Source organism: Mizuhopecten yessoensis, unplaced genomic scaffold (genome assembly GCF_002113885.1).
Source record: "Mizuhopecten yessoensis strain PY_sf001 unplaced genomic scaffold, ASM211388v2 scaffold1961, whole genome shotgun sequence".
In the NCBI taxonomy this organism is placed as follows: Eukaryota; Metazoa; Mollusca; class Bivalvia; order Pectinida; family Pectinidae; genus Mizuhopecten; species Mizuhopecten yessoensis.
This window is the reverse complement of record NW_018404308.1, coordinates 853,904-874,406: the sequence shown is the minus strand read 5'-3', so window position 1 is coordinate 874,406 and position 20,503 is coordinate 853,904. Positions and strand designations below refer to the sequence as shown.

The window sequence follows — 20,503 nt, the reverse complement described above, 5'->3', positions numbered from 1 at the left end:
ACAGATGTATTTATTCTGTAGTTGAGTACGCTTTCGTATATGTTGTTACCAGTATAGAACTATATCAAAAACCTACAAGCACACCGATATTTAAACGCTCATTTTTTAAATGTAACATTTTCGGGTGTAAATCCTGCCAGACCTGCAAGTGTGTATGCAGGTCTTGAAACGCTTTGTCAAGACTCTTCTGAAAGCAGCATCAGATAACTAGGTCCGACCGTAAATTCATAAACGGACAAATCTGGTCAAACCGTTTGGATCGCGATAAACGAAAGCGGCCTAGGTATCGCTATGTAAAGCCGGTCGAAACTAACATCTAATCCTACTTCAGATGCAGAAGCACCCCAATCATTTCTTACAGTTGTAACAGAAGAAAAAGAAATGCAACGGCCAGACCAAGGTTCGAAATCGGGACCTTCTGCACTCTAAACGGACGCTCTAACCAATTGTGCTACCTGGTCGCCAATGATCGACCCAGTCAAGTTCCACTACATGCCTTCCTCCCTCAACAAATTCTTCGACCCCGAAGACACACGAGACCCTATACCACCTGCAATGGGTATATTTCGTTGGGCGCCACATTTGTAACAGGAGATCTTGAAAGAGCTACCTGGTCACCGACGATCGACATAGTCCAGTTCCGCTACACAGTTATTACTTACCCATTGCTTCCAAGTTTTTCAACATAATACCCTTTACAATCTTCTCCACCTTAATACATGTTGCTTTTAGATACTGATTAACCCAGTCATATGAATGAATATTGGTGTTGATGGTACGCTCAAGGTTTATTAACCAACACTATTTGTCAACTGAAAATATTGTTTCAAAATCCTTATGCGTGCTATGGAAAATGCCAGAAAGGACTTTTTCCGAACGAGTGTACCCTTTCTAAATTGGTGAATGAATGTCTGGGTTGCGCAAGATAGTGAATGTTAAAATAGGTTTGTGTTTAGACAATCGATTATCATTATCCAGCTTCCCTGACAGTATGTAGTGGTCATCCTCGGTACTCCAGTGGTAACGCTCACTTTCGCTCTCTGCACCCCTGGAAAATTTGGAGGCTCAGTGTGCACAAACTTGTTGATGAGAAAAGAGGACTAGTTCGATACTTTGACGTACATCAAAAGAATCTCGCAGTCGCGTAGCGGTAAAAATTAGTTAGCTTTGAAGTCGGGTGTCGCTCCTCTATAATATTCAAAGGACAGGTATCAGCCTAGCGATTGGTCAAGTTTTTTTCATCCGATACCACATCAAACAGCTATCTTTGTGTCTTCAATTTTGTTGTCCCTGCAGGCAGCGCGTAAGGATTGTAAATTCTAAACCGCTTTCTTCTTCCTAATGTCTCCCTTGGCGATGCCTCACTTTTGGCCTTTAGTTGAGCGTTCGCCCCTGTGAGGAAAGCTTTGGGTTCTGTCCCCTGGCCGAGACATACCAGAGTCTGTAAAACTTATAGTTCCTTCTCCTGCTTAACGCTCAGCGATTTAGGAGTCAGTATGTGACCGGATGGGTTGTCCTGCTGGGTGTCTTCGGCAGTATGTTTCAGTGAGGTAGCACTATAAAGTCGGCATCAGTTCCGCGCTATCACAAAGAGACAAACACGAACATATCGCAGCCTCCCAAAACACACACGCTTACACTACACGCATGCATTTTGCACACAGGGGAGGCCGTCCTTAAATGATCATAGCTGTTGATAGGACGCTAAACAATACACTAAACTAAACTAAACTTCAATTTTGCAATGACATATTCCAGGGGCACAGAGAGCGAAAGTGAGCGTAACCCCTAGATATCGGGAATGCACCCAATGACCATTTTTTCCAATTAGGACTCGTCAGTTCATCAGAAGTCAAAGAATAAAACAATCTATATCTAAAGTGCTATACATATATATAAAATACAGCGAAACCTATATAGAATACAGCGAAACCTACATAGAATACAGCGAAACCTATATATACAGCGAAACCTATATAGAAAACAGCGAAACATATATAGAATACAGCGAAACCTATATAGAATACAGCGAAACCTATATAGAATACAGCGAAACCTATATATACAGCGAAACCTATATAGAATACAGCGAAACATATATAGAATACAGCGAAACCTATATAGAATACAGCGAAACCTATATAGAATACAGCGAAACCTATATATACAGCGAAACCTATATAGAATACAGCGAAACATATATAGAAAGCGAAACCTATATAGAATACAGCGAAACCTATATAGAATACAGCGAAACCTATATATAATACAGCGAAACCTATATATACAGCGAAACCTATATAGAATACAGCGAAACCTATATAGAATACAGCGAAACTTATATAGAATACAGTAAAATATATATATATACAGCGAAATCTATATAGAATACAGCGAAACCTGTGTAGAATACAGCGAAACCTCTATAGAATACAGCGAAACATATATAGAAAACAGCGAAACATATATAGAATACAGCGAAACCTATATAGAATACAGCGAAACCTATATATACAGCGAAACAAAGATAGAATACAGCGAAACCTATATATACAGCGAAACCTATATAGAATACAGCGAAACATATATATACAGCGAAACCTATATAGAATACAGCGAAACCTATATAGAATACAGCAAAACTTATATAGCATACAGCGAAATATATATATATACAGCGAAATATATATAGAATACAGCGAAACATATGTAGAATATAGCGAAACCTATATAGAATACAGCGAAAAGGGTTGAAAGTTTTGGCCATTGTTTGGGATTTATTTTTTGATTTTATTCTCTGGTGATATTTAGTTCAAAAAGTCTTTTATTCTGGAATTATTTACTAGTATATTAATTATTTAACAATACTTTATACTTTCAAATAGTGAAGTATTCGAGAAAATCAGCGGAGCCCGTCATCATTCACATTAAGGATTAATTGTCATTTAAACATGTGAATTGTAAACTTTATAATCAAATCATTTCGGTGCCAAATGTTCATATAATTTTTCTCTTCATTCTTGTATTTTACTCGCCTAATTACACCATAAGATTATATAATATGTAACATGGACACACGTCTTCGCTAATGAGTTCCGGTGTTGTTATCCTGGTGACGACACGAGCCGCCGTCACCAATCTCACTGTAGCCACGCACGCATGCAGGTCACGTGACCCAGATACGGACACTAACGTATATCTAAGTTATCTCTACACTAAATCATTTTACTTCGTTTCTACAAATTATCGTGTACACTAACTTTACATTATTTCGAGCTGTGATCAACCCATGAGTATACTGTATGTCCGGATCACCGACTCGGGGATTTTGAAGCAAACAAGATGTCTACATACTCACTGTTGGGTCTCCTATTGTTTTACCTGGTAGGGATCGACAAACTGGCAGCAATTTCAAGACAATCCGAAATTAAACTCGAGAACAATGGTTATAGCGACATTCTACTAGCCTTCGATGAAACCATTCCACACAGCCAGGTGTTTATCAACAAAACCATGGTAAGACATACTATGGTCAGAGTCAATCACGGGTACCTGGTAAAACAGGGATGTTTGTAGTTAAGGGTCAAAGGGTAACCTTTCACGAATGTTCCAGGCTTTGCAGAAAGACGCAATCCCAATGCTTCCTTATCGAGCTCATCCTTGTTGCCCCTCGAGCGTTATTCTGGCTGGCTTTATACTCGTAATAACATTGGAAGTTTCTCTAGTGGCCGTCTAGCCTAGCTTCGAAAGTTGAAATGTGGACGAACTTATTACAGTGTTTGACAGGGAGTTTGGATGATCTACCACTCTTTGCTTGAAAAGAGAATTCTACCTTTTATCTTTTGTAGAGATTAGTCGTTTCCATTGTTCTATTTTGTGGATTTTAAATCTAGAAAAAGCTCCGCAACTTTCTGGTCGTAGCCATAGTGTGATGACTTGTATACTTGTATTGTGTGTTCCTTGAGTCTTCTGTAAATTAATGTTGGTAATTTTAGTAAATCAACAGATAACAGAGCGTTTCGTTTCAAGAATTCTTCGGTAATGTTGCACAATCAAGTGGCTCCTGTTTGTATTACTATAATCTATAGTTTGTTCGGATAATTTGTTCCTTGACATCACGCGTTTTGAGATGTTCCCTGATTTTACTACTTTCATTGTCCGACTCTGGCTCCGTTGTAGGTCAAAATGAGAAATGTCTGCTAATAGTTGTAGTATAGTGCAGTAACCTATGAACGTATCATAGCATTGATAATCATTTATGGTATTGCTATATACTTATGTGTTTCGTTTTTTAATTCAAATTTGGTATAGTTTGTTAACAATTGTAAAGGGTCCTAGCTTTCCAATTGTAAGTGGCGTTGAGTAAAACAGATATTGCGCCACATAACACTCCTACAATATTTTGGGACTTAACATACCTTATTTACATAGAAAAAATGACTTTGATTTTAATTTCTTATTACCAGGACTATTTTACTAGGGCATCGAAGGTACTTTACATCGCCACCCGCCAGAGGGCGTACTTTAAGGACATAAGGATCCTGGTCCCGCACACATGGCCAGACGACCCCAGCTATCAAAGCGCCAGTGCAGACCAGACCGTGTACAAATCTGACGTCATCATAACCAGCTCCAGCGTAAAGAAGCGGAGCATCCCACAGACCCGGACGTATGGCGGATGCGGAAGTCAAGGAATACATATTCAGTTTACTACCGACTTCCTGTTTAAGGAAAGGTACCCGCCATACTATTCGCGTTCAGGTTTGTTTATTAAACAAGAAATATCTTATAACAGACAACAAAGATAAAAGTGTTGTCACCTTTGTTGCTCTAAGTCTGAAATAGCTGTATAACTTTCCGTCAATTGGATGCTCATGTTTTAAATGGCTCTAACTTGAATAAAAAATCAGATATACACTTTAATGTTTCAGTCCGTTTCCAAATCCAAAGTCGTATTTTATCAAAACACGGTAAACCAATCGAAAAGCAACACTGCATGATTAAGGGGAATGTCAAGCAATAATAAACAGTTCTGCCAAAAAATAATGAAATATACTTTCGATAAAACTGAAACCTTAAAATATAACTCAAAATGGACGATTAGTTCATTGCATTGATTGGTTATCTTGATAGAATGAAAAAATGGTACGTCATTGACCTCAATGACATGTTGACCAGTCAAAATTTTGTTTCACGCGTAAAATTGTTGTGGCTTTTTATACGATATTTTAAATCTCCCTCACTTGTCAGCCGCGAACAACACGAATACCACCTTGTCACGCGTCTCAAATGAGAGAGGACTTCTAAAGTAGAAAAACTTTATTTTCCTTGGTTTGTCTTTTTCGAAGCACACAAACATGGTTTTTGTACCTGCCATGTTGTAGACAAGTTCATTGTGCACCAGTGGGCGACGTTCCGGTGGGGCGTGTTCCAGGAGTATCCTAGTGCCGGGGAGCGAACATTCTACTTCTCAACAGCCTTTGCAAAAGTCGACGCCGTCAAGTGCAGCTTCCTCCTGAAGGGACGTGTGTATGCTAGAGACGATCAACATAACTTAGTGGCGTGTCAGACGGACCCCAGTACTGGACTATACACAGAGTCCTGTCAGTACTATGCGTACCCGCGTTATCCGTCCGGTGTCCAGACGCACGTGTCTCTGATGGACCACCAGTACATTCAGGAGGTCAGTGTTTCCCCTAAAACAGAGCCCACCCGTTATCTCTGGCGAGGTGATTAGGTTTCCTTTTTGTTTTGCAGAGACAGAACTAACGGATGTATTTTGTTGTTTAGGGACGCACCAGTCCTTGAGCCCAAGAGCAAAGACAATGTTCAACACGAGAAAAAAACCCAATAACTACGAGACCATACACTTCAAATGAATTTCTGGTTTTTAGTACATTACAGTACTAAAGATTACACTCCCAGCGACTTATTTCAACAATATTTTCTTTCCTTCTAATACATATTTTAAAATACAACGAAGACTAAAAAAGATAATGCTAATCTTACTCTCCTCTTGGTTTTTGTCATATTATTCCTCAACAAATATGGTTTACCGTCATTATTCCTCGGATAACTGTATTCTGTCACTAATCCTCAGATCACTGGTTTCTGTGACGACGACGCCGATTACGCAACTAAACACAACGCTGAACCTCTTAATCGTCAAAACCGGCTCTGCAGTCATCGCAGCACATGGGACGTCATATCGAACTCGCCGGACTTCGCAGGGGGTCGCAATCCACCGACAAACTATACTGACGCGGAGCTCGTACCAACATTTACGTTTATTAAGGCAGCCCGAAAACGGAGGTCCGTAATACTGATGGACACTGGTCATATTACACAGGTAACATTTATAATTACCTGCCAATCTATACAGGTAATTCTGATGGACACTGGTAAGATTACACAGATAACAGTTATAAACACGGGCCAACCTATCCAGGTAATACTGCTGGACACTGGTCAGATTACACATGCAACATTTATACACACGGGTCAACCTATACAGGTAATAGTGCTGGACACTGGTAAGATTACACAGGTAACCTTTAAAATACGGGCCAACCTATCCAGGTAATATTAATGACACGGATCGGTCTACATAGGTAAATATCTATAAGTTATGAATTTTATGTGGTTCTATGAACCTGAGAAAGTGACATTAGCTAAGAAAAAGTCGAGGTCATGATCACTTTCTCAGGTCCAACTAACCACATTTTTACCGAAATAGAAGTCTTTAATTGTTACATTAGATGTTAAATAATGTGTTAATCATTAAAAAGATGGAAAGAATGGAAATTGAACAGAGGAAAGTACTGCATTTGATAGAAAGCATTGTGACGTCACAATTATAATGACGTAATAAAATAAATATTGACGTGCTGTTTCTTAAAATAATCAATATCGCAAATCACCGATCTTCACGTGATTATGATCCAGCCAATTGGGTTTCAGGAAAAAATTGGCATCTTATATATCACTAATCACCGATAAAAACCTGGTTAGGTTCAGATATCGACGACCAGGTACTGGTTGAGCTAATACCAACAGGCTATGGATTCCTCCACAATGCTAGGCTCGGCAAGCGTGGTGGTGGGTGGCTGTTCTGTTTAAGAAAGGCCTAAGTGTAAGACATTTCTCTTTCAGCCATGATGATGTATACACATGCTTTGAGCACACGACTTGTTCTGTCATTGCTGATGATAAACAATTTATAACAATAATAATAATTTGAGGTTCTAATATACCGCTTTATCACATTTTAGTTCGTAGGTCGTCTCTAAGCGGTTCACAAATTATCATCCGTGGTTATAGGGCCTTTGCAACCAGCCAGTATCTTTCTCAACTCCCTGGGGAGCATACAGCCGGTGCTGCCTTTTTGACGCTCACAACTAGCATTCAACAATTCTAGCACTGTCCAAACACGAAATCATTTATAGCTGAGTAGACTGGAATAAACGAAGTAAAGTATCTTTAAATTTCCACTAAGACGACATATCTAATGTTGATGCTCGCCAGTTCTCTGGTCTACTAGATTCCAGGGGTCTGATTCAGCATGTGACAGAAGCTACACACACCCATGGCCACCCACTGGACGTGGTCATAACAAGGGAAGATAATTCAGTAATTCATCAGTGGCGGATCTAGAGACCTATCTGGGTAGGTTTCCAAATTTCCAGGGGAGGGTTTCCATGTGGTAAAAAATTGAGGAAAATGGTGAAAATATATGTTTTTTAAAGAAAGTTCTCAGGGTCGGGAGGTTTCTTGAAACCCAAAACACCCCTCTGAATCCGCCACTGTTCATGGAGCAATTTCAGTGATAGATCCATGTCTAAGTGGTGTAAAGGGGAACCAATCTGGTGATCATCTTGCTGTCCACGCAACATTGAATTGTAGCAACCCAGATCGTGTAAGGAAAGAAGTGAGCTTCCGGAAATTCAGCGAAATTTCAATACCAGATTTCAACAATGACATTCAGTCTTCTTCCGCCCTTCAATCTACTGAAGGCGGGGATGATAATCTTGTTGAAGCATACACATGTGGTATAGAAGCCCTCATAGAGGAACTACAGACTAAGGTGATAACTGTGAGACCGAATGCCCCCCGTGGTATAATAAAAATCTCCGCGTAGAAAAACAGAACCAAAGAAAAGCAGAGAGACAGTGGCGAAAGACCAAATTAACCGTTCTCCAACAGAATTATAGGGAACAATGTCGGCTAGTTGGTTCACTACTCATTCAGTCAAAGAAGGTTTATTATTCGGAAAGAATCGAAGAATGTGGTAAGGATCATAGACAGCTTTTTAGACTCACCAAAAACCTAATGGGTCAGAAGGGTGAAATTATCTTACCAAGCTGTAATTCTGAAAAACCCCACTTGTTAAACAAGTTCAGTGATGAGTGAACTCTACTGATGACAATGATATCTCTGTCATGACTGATCCTATTGAATTTGATGGGGAACCATTGACAAAGCCTTCACCAACAACCCAGGACGAGTTGCGCAATATCACTATGACCTCGCAATCGAAGACCTGTGAGCTTGATCCACTGCCTACAAACCTATTAAAGCAATGTCTTGAAGCACTGCTTCTTTTGATTACCTCAATCATGAAAAATCATTGGCTGATTCAAAGGTTCCATTGTGTTTCAAAAAGGCACATGTTAGATCATTGTTGAAGAAGCCTGGAATGGACAAGGAGGAGTTGAAGAACTACCGCCCAGTATCAAATCTGCCTTTTCTGTATAAGATCTTGGAGAAGGTTGTGTCCCGGCGTTTAGAGGTTTATCTCCATGCTTGACAACCTGCAATCGGCCTACCGCATGGGACACTCTACTGAGACTGCCTGTACTCCAAACGAATCGGAAAGATTTGTCGTCGCCATAGTCTTCGCTATCATTGATATGCTGATGACACACAAATTTACATGGTCATCAAATCACAGGACAGTTGGGATATATTTTCAGAAAATCTGGAAGCTTGTCTGACAGATATCAGTACCTGCATGAACGCCAACATGCTAAAGCTTAATCAGGAACAGACGGAACTAATCGTCTTTTCCCCAAGGTCGGTGCCAGAACTATTGAGACAGTCCCAGCTGTTAAAAACCCATGGCTATACTTTGATAGTTCACTGAACATGGAGAAACAAGTGAACGCTCTTGCCAAATCCTGTTACTACCAGATCAGGAACATCGGCTGTATCCGGCAGTTTATAACTGCTGATGCACTCAAGATTTTGCTGCATTCACTTGTTTCCTCTCGGTTGGATTATGGTAACGCCCTGCTTTGTGGTATATCTGACAAACTAACTAGTCGTCTGCAGAGGGCTCAGAACACTGCAGCACGGCTGGTTACTCGTACTCGTTGCTTACCATCTGCTATTAGAAAATCAATTACCCTGGCCAAATTCAGGAGAGACATCAAAACTCACCTCTTCACGTCTGCATTTTAGGCTCTTTGCAAAGACGTCATGTAAATACCATCCTTTATTTATTTATGTGCACATTGCGATGATTATCTGTTTGCCTAATGTATAAAAGTGATTGTAAGCCTTTGTTTTTGTTTCACAATTATAACTAATACTATTATCCATATGTTGTAAAGCGCTTTAGAGTAGTTTTACAAATGATATAGGGCGCTATATAAATGTTGTATATTATTATATTATTATTATTATATATATCAATAATTACTAAACATTTCTAATTTTTCAATCTGATTAAGATCATATTCTACACCTGATATGGTACCCATCGGGTGTAGGATATGGTTTTAATCAGATTGCAAATGATTGAATATATATTTTTACAAAATCATTGACCATAGGTTTACAATTATTGATTACAAACATTAACTATCAATTTTCATATGAAATATGTATAAGTTAACGTGGTTTCATTAATTTAAACGACTGTTGTGAATATTATTGACATATATCAGTCAGACTCGAAAAAATCGTCTCTGGCTTCCGTCATTATTTCATCAAACATGTCATCATTTGATTATTTGAACCTCATTCATTGAAGCATGACGCCAGTCGCCTGAAACTGTCCCAAGCAGTAGCCCACTTCCTGGGGGCGAGTCAGGGCCAGAGGGACCACGAGATTCTACTTTCCGGGGGTCTAGAGAACGCACTCCGCGCTAAACGACTGGCCAGGTCGGAACGAGAAACAGAAGACTCACCCAAGGTCATTAGAGATATGGGATACGGCTTGTCAAATATAGACCATGACGGCGTAAAACAGGTACCCCGTTTGCACATCATCAAATCAATACAGAGGCATTATATACGAAATATCAGCTTCTGAATGAGTCTCAGAGGTGAAGGTTCATAAGCAGATTATTTTTCCTTTCAGCTTTTCTCTCCGGAATCGACTCCTTCACAAAAACAGGTCATCGTCTTCAGTACCAATCAGACAAATCATCCTAATACAGAGGCATTCAAATCAGCTGGCGTCACACTTCACTGGATATCGCTTCACCCACATCCGGGAACTCACAAAGACGCAGGTCAGTGATCATACCAAATTGCACAATAATCATTTTGATATCTTATTTGATGGAAGGGAATATCGAGGTTTCGCTCTGACGAAAATATCAACCGACACGTCTTATTGCAAAGAAGGTTGGCAATCTTTCGATTTTTTTTTTACCCAAACGCATATAACAAATGCTTTTGTACACCTATTAAGAACGTAGGTGTTTGCAGGCTGGGTCGGATGTTTTTCTTCTTGCAAAGCATACCTCTCTTTATATGTAGGGCAGATTTTTGTCAGGTGTTGACCTTAACCTCTAAACGTCCAATAATATTTCCATCACAGGAGCAAAGTCTCAAACTACATACTGTATCGTTATTCTAATGTCCCTGAGATCATGTCTTCCAAATCATTTTGAGATGGTGACAGCACATCAAATTCTATACCAATCCCCATTAGTCGCCTCAGACGATCCTATGATACAGCAGGCCCATTCTCTTCCAACGTATCTATACTTTCCGCATCCTCGCTAATCCATGGGTTACGCTAACTGACGCCCTCTGCATCCCTGGAATATGTCATAGCATAATTGAAGGCTCAGTGTGCGCCACGTTGTTGATGAGACAAGAAGACTAGTTCGACCCTTTGATGTACATCAAAAGAATCTCGCGGTCACGTAACAGTAAAGGATGACAGGCTTTGAAGTCGAGTGTCGCTCCAGCCAGGATGTAGTTTCCATGACTGAGATATATATGTACATCCACGTTCTTTTAAACTCCTTATTTGGTTGTCGAGAGAGACGTTATTTTATGTTAGGTAGTTTTAGCTCACGATCTTCGATATTCAAGGGGTTACCATCACTTACGCTGAGCGTAACCCCTGGAGTATCGACGATGATCGTTCACTTGCCGAAGAGCAGCTGAGCTTATACCATGGCGCAGCGTCCGTCGTCGTCTTGAAACAACTTATTCTGAAAAATACTGGGATGAAAAGCTACTTAATTTGTTCCGATGAATAACAAATTCAATTTCACAGGGATCAAATGTATGAAACATTTTAAAACAACTTCTTTTGAATAACCAAGAGTCCTATAGTCATGATGTTTGGCATGTTGCATGCTGGACTACAGGGCCACAAAGTTTGATGAAATAAATTACCTTAATCATCTTCTTTTATGATTCAATGTGTTCATGCATCTCAGAGACCCATTTTTAAGGTAACATAGGTGAAATATCTTAATATTCGCAAACAAGTTTTTCTCGAGTCATTAAAGTCCAGAGCGGTTTGACTACAGTTTGCTAGGATGAGGTTGAAAAGTTGAACCGAGTCAAAATATCTCTGCAAAGATTCTGATGGTGTAGAATAATGATGATTTGTCTGCAGTGTTAGCTACCTTGCTAGGAAAATTGTTTAAATTCATTTGGCCTTGACCCACTTTGAAGGTCAAAGATGAAAGATACGTTTCCAATGTGAATTAAAAACAAGTAAACATACAGGCCGAATGGGCCTCTTGTTGTAATTGTCTGTATTGATTTATTAGTCAGACCGAGACTAACATGTTAATCTCCCTTAACGCCGTCACTAGTATCACTAGGTTGTTTCCTCTCTACAGGGACACCCGTGTATTACAGTCACAGGTATCCAGAGTCGATGACGCACGTAGACGCTGTCTATGACGTCATCCAGAGGACACAAGGGACGGACGCCTACACAGTCAAGGTACGTGAACAAGAGTCCATTCACGTAGACACGTGTCCATTCGAAATATGTCTGGTGAATACAAGCGAAAAGGATCTCGTGTTTTTATTAGCATTTTGTTCATCTGGATTGCGTTACATAGTTAGAAAAGATAAAAGTATTTTCGTCATGTGTAGATTATGACGTCAGTTTCAGAGAAAAGTCTCCCTTACAGTCGACATCTTCTGTGTTGACAGTGTGTCAATGAAAGTGCATTTATTATTTTTTAAGTAAAAAAATACCACCAGTTTGGTGGGTATTAGAAATTGTATATTCTCAAATATTCCACTGAGCATCCAATCGACTACCGAAATATACCGGTATCATTTTGTTCAACTTCACAAGTTTCATTTTAAATGAAATCAAAGATGAGTAGCCTACTGTATATTTCAGGTATACATTTACACGTTCCTGCGGTAAATATCATATCCTTTACGTTTAAGCTGTTTAGTGTGACCAAAAGCATCCAGTTCGGACAGGATTACAGAGACACATTCTCTGTTGATACCAGTCTCCATGGTGATCTCTCTCTTACTGTTACTTACACCGGAGAGCAGCCATTTCTGGAAGTGACGTCACCGAGTAGCAAGCATTACAACGAGGATTCACCAGAAACAGAAATCAACCCAGAGCTCAAAATGATGAAACTGAAATTAAAATATGATGATGCCGAGGTAAACTTAGGTTGAAGATAATTTTTATGATATAATGGGACCCTGCGATGTTCAGGGATTAAATTACGTGTGTTAAACTTCAAAGTTAACGTCTTAAATGTGAATAATGAAGCCGAATGGAAACGGCGGATTATGTGGGAGTGCCCTGCTAAAGCAAGTTCAGGTATGCTTTCATATCAAAGAATGTTGTAAATCCTTACTGATAGCAAAAAAAGTGATCTATCAACAAATTTTATAATATCTACATTTTTGGCAGACTCATTGAAGCTAGTTTGTTCGCTTCCTTCAACATCAAATGAAATACGTGCAATATGTTCACCTCGTGGTAGGCTCCATTGTACATTTGGCTGGTTTTAATAAACATAACCTTCTAATGGTAACAAACGTATCACTATGAGTTAAGTTGATATGTCAAGTTTGTATATGTTGTGATATGTATGACGTTTTAGGTAGGTAAATGGGAGTTCCGAATGAAAGGTAGGCACAGTACGTCGACCGTCTCTCTGGTAGTATCATCAAACTCTACAGCGAAAAACAGCGTACCAATTATCCTGAAGGCTCGGCTGTTTTTAAATAAAGACCTGGTGCCACCTAAAATGGCGGCATATGCTGACGTCACACAAGGACAACATTCAGTCACGGGGTTACAGGTCATCGCCACTGTTTTTCGACCAGGTGTTGAAGATGGAGAACATGCGAAACCATACAAAATGCTGTTATTTGATGAGGGATCTGGTAAGCTACTAATATCATTTCATGACACCACGTGACACAACCAAGTGTGTTGATTGGATATCTACATAAGCATGTACTCTTAAGTTAGTAGAACACGACCTATTTGTTGCTGCTTGGTACCACTAAGAGACTCCCATCATTAACACACATCAACAACATTAACCCAATATTTTCCAATTCTGTAAGCAATGATAGGCAGTCATATGTAATGTACTAAAACCACTATTTATTTCTGTTGAGGATAAAATGGTTTTACGATGCAATTCCACCTTACCGATATGGCAGTCAATACTCTAATTCTATTAAATGATATATTGTCCAGCAATAAAATAATATCATTTTTTGTTTGTTTAAACAATTTTGTTGCCATAACGCAACCGGATTTATACAACTTATATGAACCCTCTCCATAATAATATCAATACGCAACACCACTAAGTACATTTGTTTTGTATGTCTTGACATTTTTGATGGTTTGTTATAGGCGCTGATATCATAAAAGATGACGGGATATACTCTCGCTATTTCCCACACTTGACAGGACGTGGTGACTACCAGCTAACTGTGGACATCATAAACAGCCACGGAACCGTTGTTACTCACAGGACAGGCAGCGGGGACAAACCAGACAGAAACAGTTTGTGTTATTTTGTCATTGTATTAATGTCCCTGATTACGCCTATAATTTACCAAATAACAAATCGATGAGTTCAAAAACATAAATGTTGATTCAACTCGTATCAGTCCAGTTGTAATTTAAAGATGGAAAATGTAGATTGATAAAGTATATGTCATTTATTGCAAGTGAAGGAAAGACAATGCATATAATTCCATACTCGTTTTAGACAGACCACCATAACGTTGCTGTATTGTAGATACATACAGTATCAGCCGATCAGCTCACGGCGGCTCCGTGTACCTCCCCACGGACCAAACAGGGGATAAAGCGTGGCCCACGACACCTGCTACATCCGGCGGAAATGACGTATACCCTCCATCACGGATAATAGACCTGCATGTTGTTCAGAAGTCAGACATTAATATGACGGTGTCGTTGTCGTGGACGGCGCCTGGTGACGACTTAGACCACGGGACAGGTACTGGTGACATTTGACCATCGGCATTTAGAAATTTTAGAAGTCAAAGATTTTCCTTAAGCATGGCGAGTAATAACACAGGTCAAATAAACCTGTCCTTTGAAACCCAAGAGTCAAAAACATACTCTCAATGGTCGACTGAAAGCCCTAATAGTGTGTGGTACCAATCTTTCTCGATATTAATTGCACTCTCTCCACGGTTAGTACAAGTGTAATATCGTTGGCTTTAGAAGTCTAGTAGGATTACAGTAACCAATTACAATTAGACAGTTAGAAAATAAAAAAAATCGTAATCTTGTCAACCGGAAACGGAATCTAATTACTTGTACATTTCATTCTTATATTTCAGCCGCTAAGTATGACATTAAGTATGAACAAAGTAGTTTGGATCTTTTGAAGTTAAAGGCTGACTCGCATAGCGTCCCGGATTTCGCCATTGTAACCGGAAGTACAACAAAACCGTTGCCGGCTGGCACCTCTGAATATTTGACCATTAATGTGACGGATCTGTTTCTGATCAAACATGAAGGATTTGCATTTCTTATTCGAGGTATAGACGACTTTGGAAATAAAGGCGAGTTCTCAAATATGGTAACTGTTGGATTCAGTGTAATACCTGAAACACTTAGAACTAGGCATGACACCGGAAGTAACGTAGATGTGGACAATTCGGACTCTGTTGGGTACATGGTGGACCCCAAGGTTGACGCTCCGCGGTCCAAGTCAGGGCTCAGGCCCCTTCTCTTCCTCAATGTCATACTTCTGGTCTGCTTCCTCCTCATTGCTGCAAGTTTTGTGTCGATTTATTTCCGGAATCGTTTTAGCCAACCGAAAGTTCTCATATACTAGGTCATTTGGTTATTAAATACAAAATACAATGGCACAAGGATGTCTGATGAATTATGGAGTCTAACGAAAATGATCGAAGAATGATTAAAAAAAACCAACAACAACAAAACTACCATGCAAGTTACAGTGAAAATTGTCAATAATAAACATTTACCATAATTTTTTTTTTTTTTTTTTTTTTTTTTTTTTTTTTTTTTTTATATTATGTGTTGTTACGGTTCAAACACAGCTGAAATAGACAAAATCATGAAGAAAATGAGAAAACCGTTTTTCACTCCAGATCCAATCAGTACATAAGTGAAGCTGTTAAAGAAGTGCCAGTTTGATGTTGATGGTCTACATGCCGATGTTCTGGAGTTTAATAATCCTAGCGCCAGGTATTCCGAACTGCCGTACTCGCACGCCGTTTGTTTATTACAAAGGCAGCAGTGCGTCATTACACGTCGATAACACACCTGCCCTTTGTTAGCTTACAGTTAGAGCGGCCAATGATATATCCAATGGCCCCCACTTAAGTAACAGGCGGGTCACTGCTTATAGGTTAGAAATCATTAATGGCAGGTAGAACATTAAACAACCCCTCCCCACTTCACGTCTGTTGAGGCGATAAAGGGACCCGGGGTTCTGCCTCCATTAACCTAAAGGTAATTTAAAGCTTCAAAAACAACCATAGTCGGCTGAGACATTTTCAGAATGTTCAAGAAAACTAAAGCGTCATCGTTGCTATTGACTACCATTGCGAAGGGTTGTTGAAATGTCTCTAGTAGAAGTTTTCGTTCCCTATGATGAAAATAACGCGACTATTCTCTTCTCACTCACACAACAATTCGCTGAAGATTCGTTTTCTTTTCCCTTCAGATATTTTTACAATACAATAAAAATAAGATTGTAAGCCCCTGAGTAACTCCTACCACGTGTAGGCGCCCTTCTCTGATAGTAAATACAGATGGTGGACTACATACACTTGATGCGCGTGCGTGCAGTGCTGTGAGTAAGCACTACGTTTCCTATGGCCCGGTGTTTCGGATGCAGTCTATCCAAAACATTGCCCCTGTTTTTTAAAGAGCTGACAAGTGTTCTAGTTATTATGAGTTGGATGTGTTAACTCTGCTGGAATACTGATAATAAGAACGCACCATAAGAGCACGGGAATATTACTAGCACAGCCTTGGAGTATCGCTTGGTAAAATGCATAGAGACAAGTATGAAATCACCCCGGAACACAGGTATATGGTATTTCCTTGTCTACACTAACACACTAACAACTACACGAGGATAGGAGGGGGTGGTTATTATAATGGTGGTGGGCTTGTTTATGATGTGGGGAGGATGATTCATTTCAATATGTATGTTGAGTGGGTTGTTGTGAGGATGACAGGTTACTAAATGATGGTGTGAGGGTTGTTGTGAGGATGACAGGTTACTACATGATGGTGTGAGGGTTGTTGTGAGGATGACAGGTTACTACATGATGGTGTGAGGGTTGTCGTGAGGATGACAGGTTACCAAATGATGGTGTGAGGGTTGTTGTGAGGATGACAGGTTACTACAATACATGATGGTGTGAGGGTTGTTGTGACGATGACAGGTTACTACATGATGGTGTGAGGGTTGTTGTGAGGAGGACAGGTTACTACATGATGGTGTGAGGGTTGTTGTGAGGATGACAGGTTACTACATGATAGTGTGTTGTGAGGATGACAGGTTACTACATTATGGTGTTGGGTTCTGTTGTGAGTCTTGTTTACTCGGTGATAAGGAGGGTTGTTATATCGACTAGAATGAGTCTTGTTGTCAGGGTGATAAGGAGAATTGTTATAGCGACTATAATGAGTCTTGTTGTCAGGGTGATAAGGAGGGTTGTTATATCGACTAGAATGAGTTTTGTTGTCAGGGTTATCAGGAGGTTTGTTGTTATAGCAACTAGAATGAGTCTTGTTGTCAGGGTGATAAGAAGAGTTGTTGTAGCGACTAGAATGAGTCTTATTGTCAGGGTGATAAGGAGGGTTGTTAAAGCGACAAGAATGAGTCTTGTTGTCAGGGTTATCAGGAGGGTTGTTATAGCAACTGGAAAGAGTCTGGTGAACGGGGTGATAGGGAGGGTTTGTATAGCGACTATTATGAGTCTTATTGTCAGGGAGATAAGGAGGGTTGTTATAGCGACTAGAATGAGTCTTGTTGTCACTGCAATAAGGAGGGTTGTTGTAGCGACTAGAATTAGTCTTGTTGTCAGTGCGATTAGGAGGTTTGTTATGAGGCTAGAATGAGTCTTGTTGTCAGGGTGATAATGAGGGTTGTTAAAGCGTTTAGAATAAGTCTTGTTGTTAGGGCGATAAGGAGGGTTGTTATAGTGACTAGAATTAGTCTTGTTGTCAGGGCGATAAGGAGGGGTTTTATAGCAACTAGAAAGAGTCTTATTGTAAGGGCGATAAGTAGTGTTGTTAAAGCGTTTAGAATAAGTCTTGTTGTTAGGGCGATAAGGAGGGTTGTTATAGCGACTAGAATGAGTCTTGTTGTCAGGGTGATAATGAAGGTTGTTATAGCGACTAGAATAAGTCTTGTTGTCAGGGCGATAAGGAGGGTTGTTATAGCGACTAGAATGAGTCTTGTTGTCAGGGTGATAATAAGGGTTGTTACAGCGACTATAATAATCTTGTTGTCAGGGTGATAATGAGGGTTGTTATAGCGGCTAGAATGAGTCTTGTTGTCAGGGCGATAAGGAGGGTTGTTATAGCGACTAGAATGAGTCTTGTTGTCAGGGTGATAATGAAGGTTGTTATAGCGACTATAATGAGTCTTGTTGTCAGGGTGATAATGAGGGTTGTTATAGCGACTAGAATGAGTCTTGTTGTCACGGTGATAAGGAGGGTTGTTATAGCGACTAGAATGAGTCTTGTTGTCAGGGTGATGAGGAGGGTTGTTATAGCGACTAGACTGAGTTTTGTTGTCAGTGCGATAAGGAGGATTGTTTTAGCGACTAGAATGAGTCTTGTTGTCAGGTTGATAAGGAGGGTTGTTATAGCGACTAGAGTGAGTCTTGTTGTCAGGGTGATAAGGAGGTTTGTTATAGCGACTAGAATGAGTCTTGTTGTCATGGTGATAAGGAGGGTTGTTATAGCGACTAGAATGAGTCATGTTGTCACGGTGATAAGGAGGGTTGTTATAGCGACTAGAATGAGTCTTGTTGTCATGGTGATAAGGAGGGTTGTTATAGCGACTGAAATGAAACTTTTTGTCAGGTTGATTGGAAGGTTGTCTTGATCGCTTGAATTAATGATGTTGTCGAGGTGTTTGGAAGGGTTCTGTGAGAGACATTTTGTTATGGTGTAGATTATCTGAGATATGTTGATTAAAGAAGGAATGTACTTGACACTTTGAACAGTTTAACGGTCTGTTGACGGTTTATTAACTGTTATGACGTTGTGTTGAGTGTGAAGGCACAATGAATTAGTAAGTAAACTGGTCTGACGGTATGTCTTCTGTCTACTTGGGTACAATTCCTATTTAGTGAGAACTTGTAATACATCAGTAGACATTGAAATTTTCTTCTGACAGAAACCTGTATGTTATTATGCAATGGGGTGAACACTTTCTAGTTCCGCTCTTCAGTGAACCCTGTTTCTAGTTTAAAACTTAACAAGCGTATATGCTTATGGCTGCACGTGGTGGTATCTTAGTAACGGTTTGTTTGCGCGTGATCAAACAGTTGCCACCACAACAAAGGCAAGCAGGTCTCATCGCACGCGCATCTACCTCAAAAACTATCAGGTCTCACCGCACTTGTATGTACCTCAAAGGCTAACAGGTCTCACCGCACGCGCATCTTCCTCCAAAAAGTGCTAAGGTGAATGTTGTAAGTTTGATTACGGTACCGAATAGTTTTCTGTTAGTATAGCAGATTTATACCTGTTTAATGCTGTCTTTGTATCAGACAGAAATGTATATAATACGGAACAAATGAGATACAATTTGTATTCTGGCAATCTTTTTCTAAACCTGCGTTTACTTCGGCAAATTGTTAAATCGTTTTCCGGTTTGTTTAAACAGCGATAATCCTCCCCCATGTTTTCTGGTTTGTATACCGAGATAATGATATATGTATATAGGTAAATATTATGAAGCGAGACCCCCGCATGTTTCTGTGGGTGTGTACATCGGTGTATAAACACAGGAGCCTGATAGCATAGATATAGTGTTCATGTCGGACCTCTCCTGGTGTGTGGGAAGTATTATAATACGTACGATTTAGGGGTTTTGATCAACGCTCGGTAAAAGGCCAGCACGCAGTGGCACTATATCTAATAATAATACATCGTACCCATCAGTTCAAAGCTACATACACTGTCTAAGTTATCAGTCCCCTGTGCGTGTGGGTTAAGGGTCAGCAGGGTACGGTTGATATGGAACGCACGTGATGATCTCGTTCCTAAGGGCAGTCGGGGTCATTGAGTGGACAAATCGGGTTAATATCTAAGAAGCATACATTTATACAGCTGAGAACTTTAATTACAGCTGTTTTGCAAACTGACAGCAATTCTGTGCTTAGAAGACTATTATTAGATAACAAGAGGCCCATGGGCCTTAACGGTCACCTGATATATTTATACATAGAGTTGATTTTTGTTTTTAATATGAACAGAAATATTATTCAAAGTGACAAAAAACAATAAAACCACCTTATTCAATATCTAGCATACAGATTTCAGATTAAAAAGTATTTGAAACTAGCACCTCTGATTCTAAACAAGGGAAATGAAGAAATTTTAGCACACTGAGTGACTCCTTTGAGCCCCACCCTACAGCCCGTGGGGGTAGGGCTGACTCCAAATTTTCAAAGTATCAAACTGTCAACTCAAGGTTATAATTCCAATCAAGTTATTAACATGTAATATTCAAAGTATCATTTGCCATTATAAACCATAATAAAT

At 39.8% G+C, this 20,503-nt stretch overlaps 2 protein-coding genes across 2 annotated transcripts in view; both read left to right on the top strand.

The window, feature by feature from the left end:
- Positions 1–3,182: 3,182 nt before the first annotated feature.
- LOC110443588 (epithelial chloride channel protein-like) lies at positions 3,183–15,734 on the top strand. The gene is made up of 12 exons (XM_021487886.1): positions 3,183–3,516; positions 4,467–4,761; positions 5,385–5,683; positions 6,101–6,349; positions 10,034–10,252; positions 10,364–10,517; positions 12,096–12,202; positions 12,664–12,894; positions 13,344–13,629; positions 14,114–14,266; positions 14,505–14,726; positions 15,076–15,734. Exons 1-12 carry the CDS (start codon positions 3,343–3,345, stop codon positions 15,573–15,575), a joined length of 2,889 nt encoding a protein of 962 aa, XP_021343561.1. The 5' UTR covers positions 3,183–3,342; the 3' UTR covers positions 15,576–15,734.
- Positions 15,735–16,519: 785 nt separating this feature from the next.
- Positions 16,520–20,503, top strand: part of LOC110443572 (protein-glutamine gamma-glutamyltransferase K-like) — an 84,573-nt gene continuing 80,589 nt past the window's right edge. Inside the window, exon 1 of the mRNA XM_021487860.1 lies at positions 16,520–16,801. Within this exon, the coding sequence (XP_021343535.1) occupies positions 16,764–16,801 (38 nt within the window). The 5' untranslated portion in view covers positions 16,520–16,763. The remainder of the gene's footprint in view (positions 16,802–20,503) is intronic.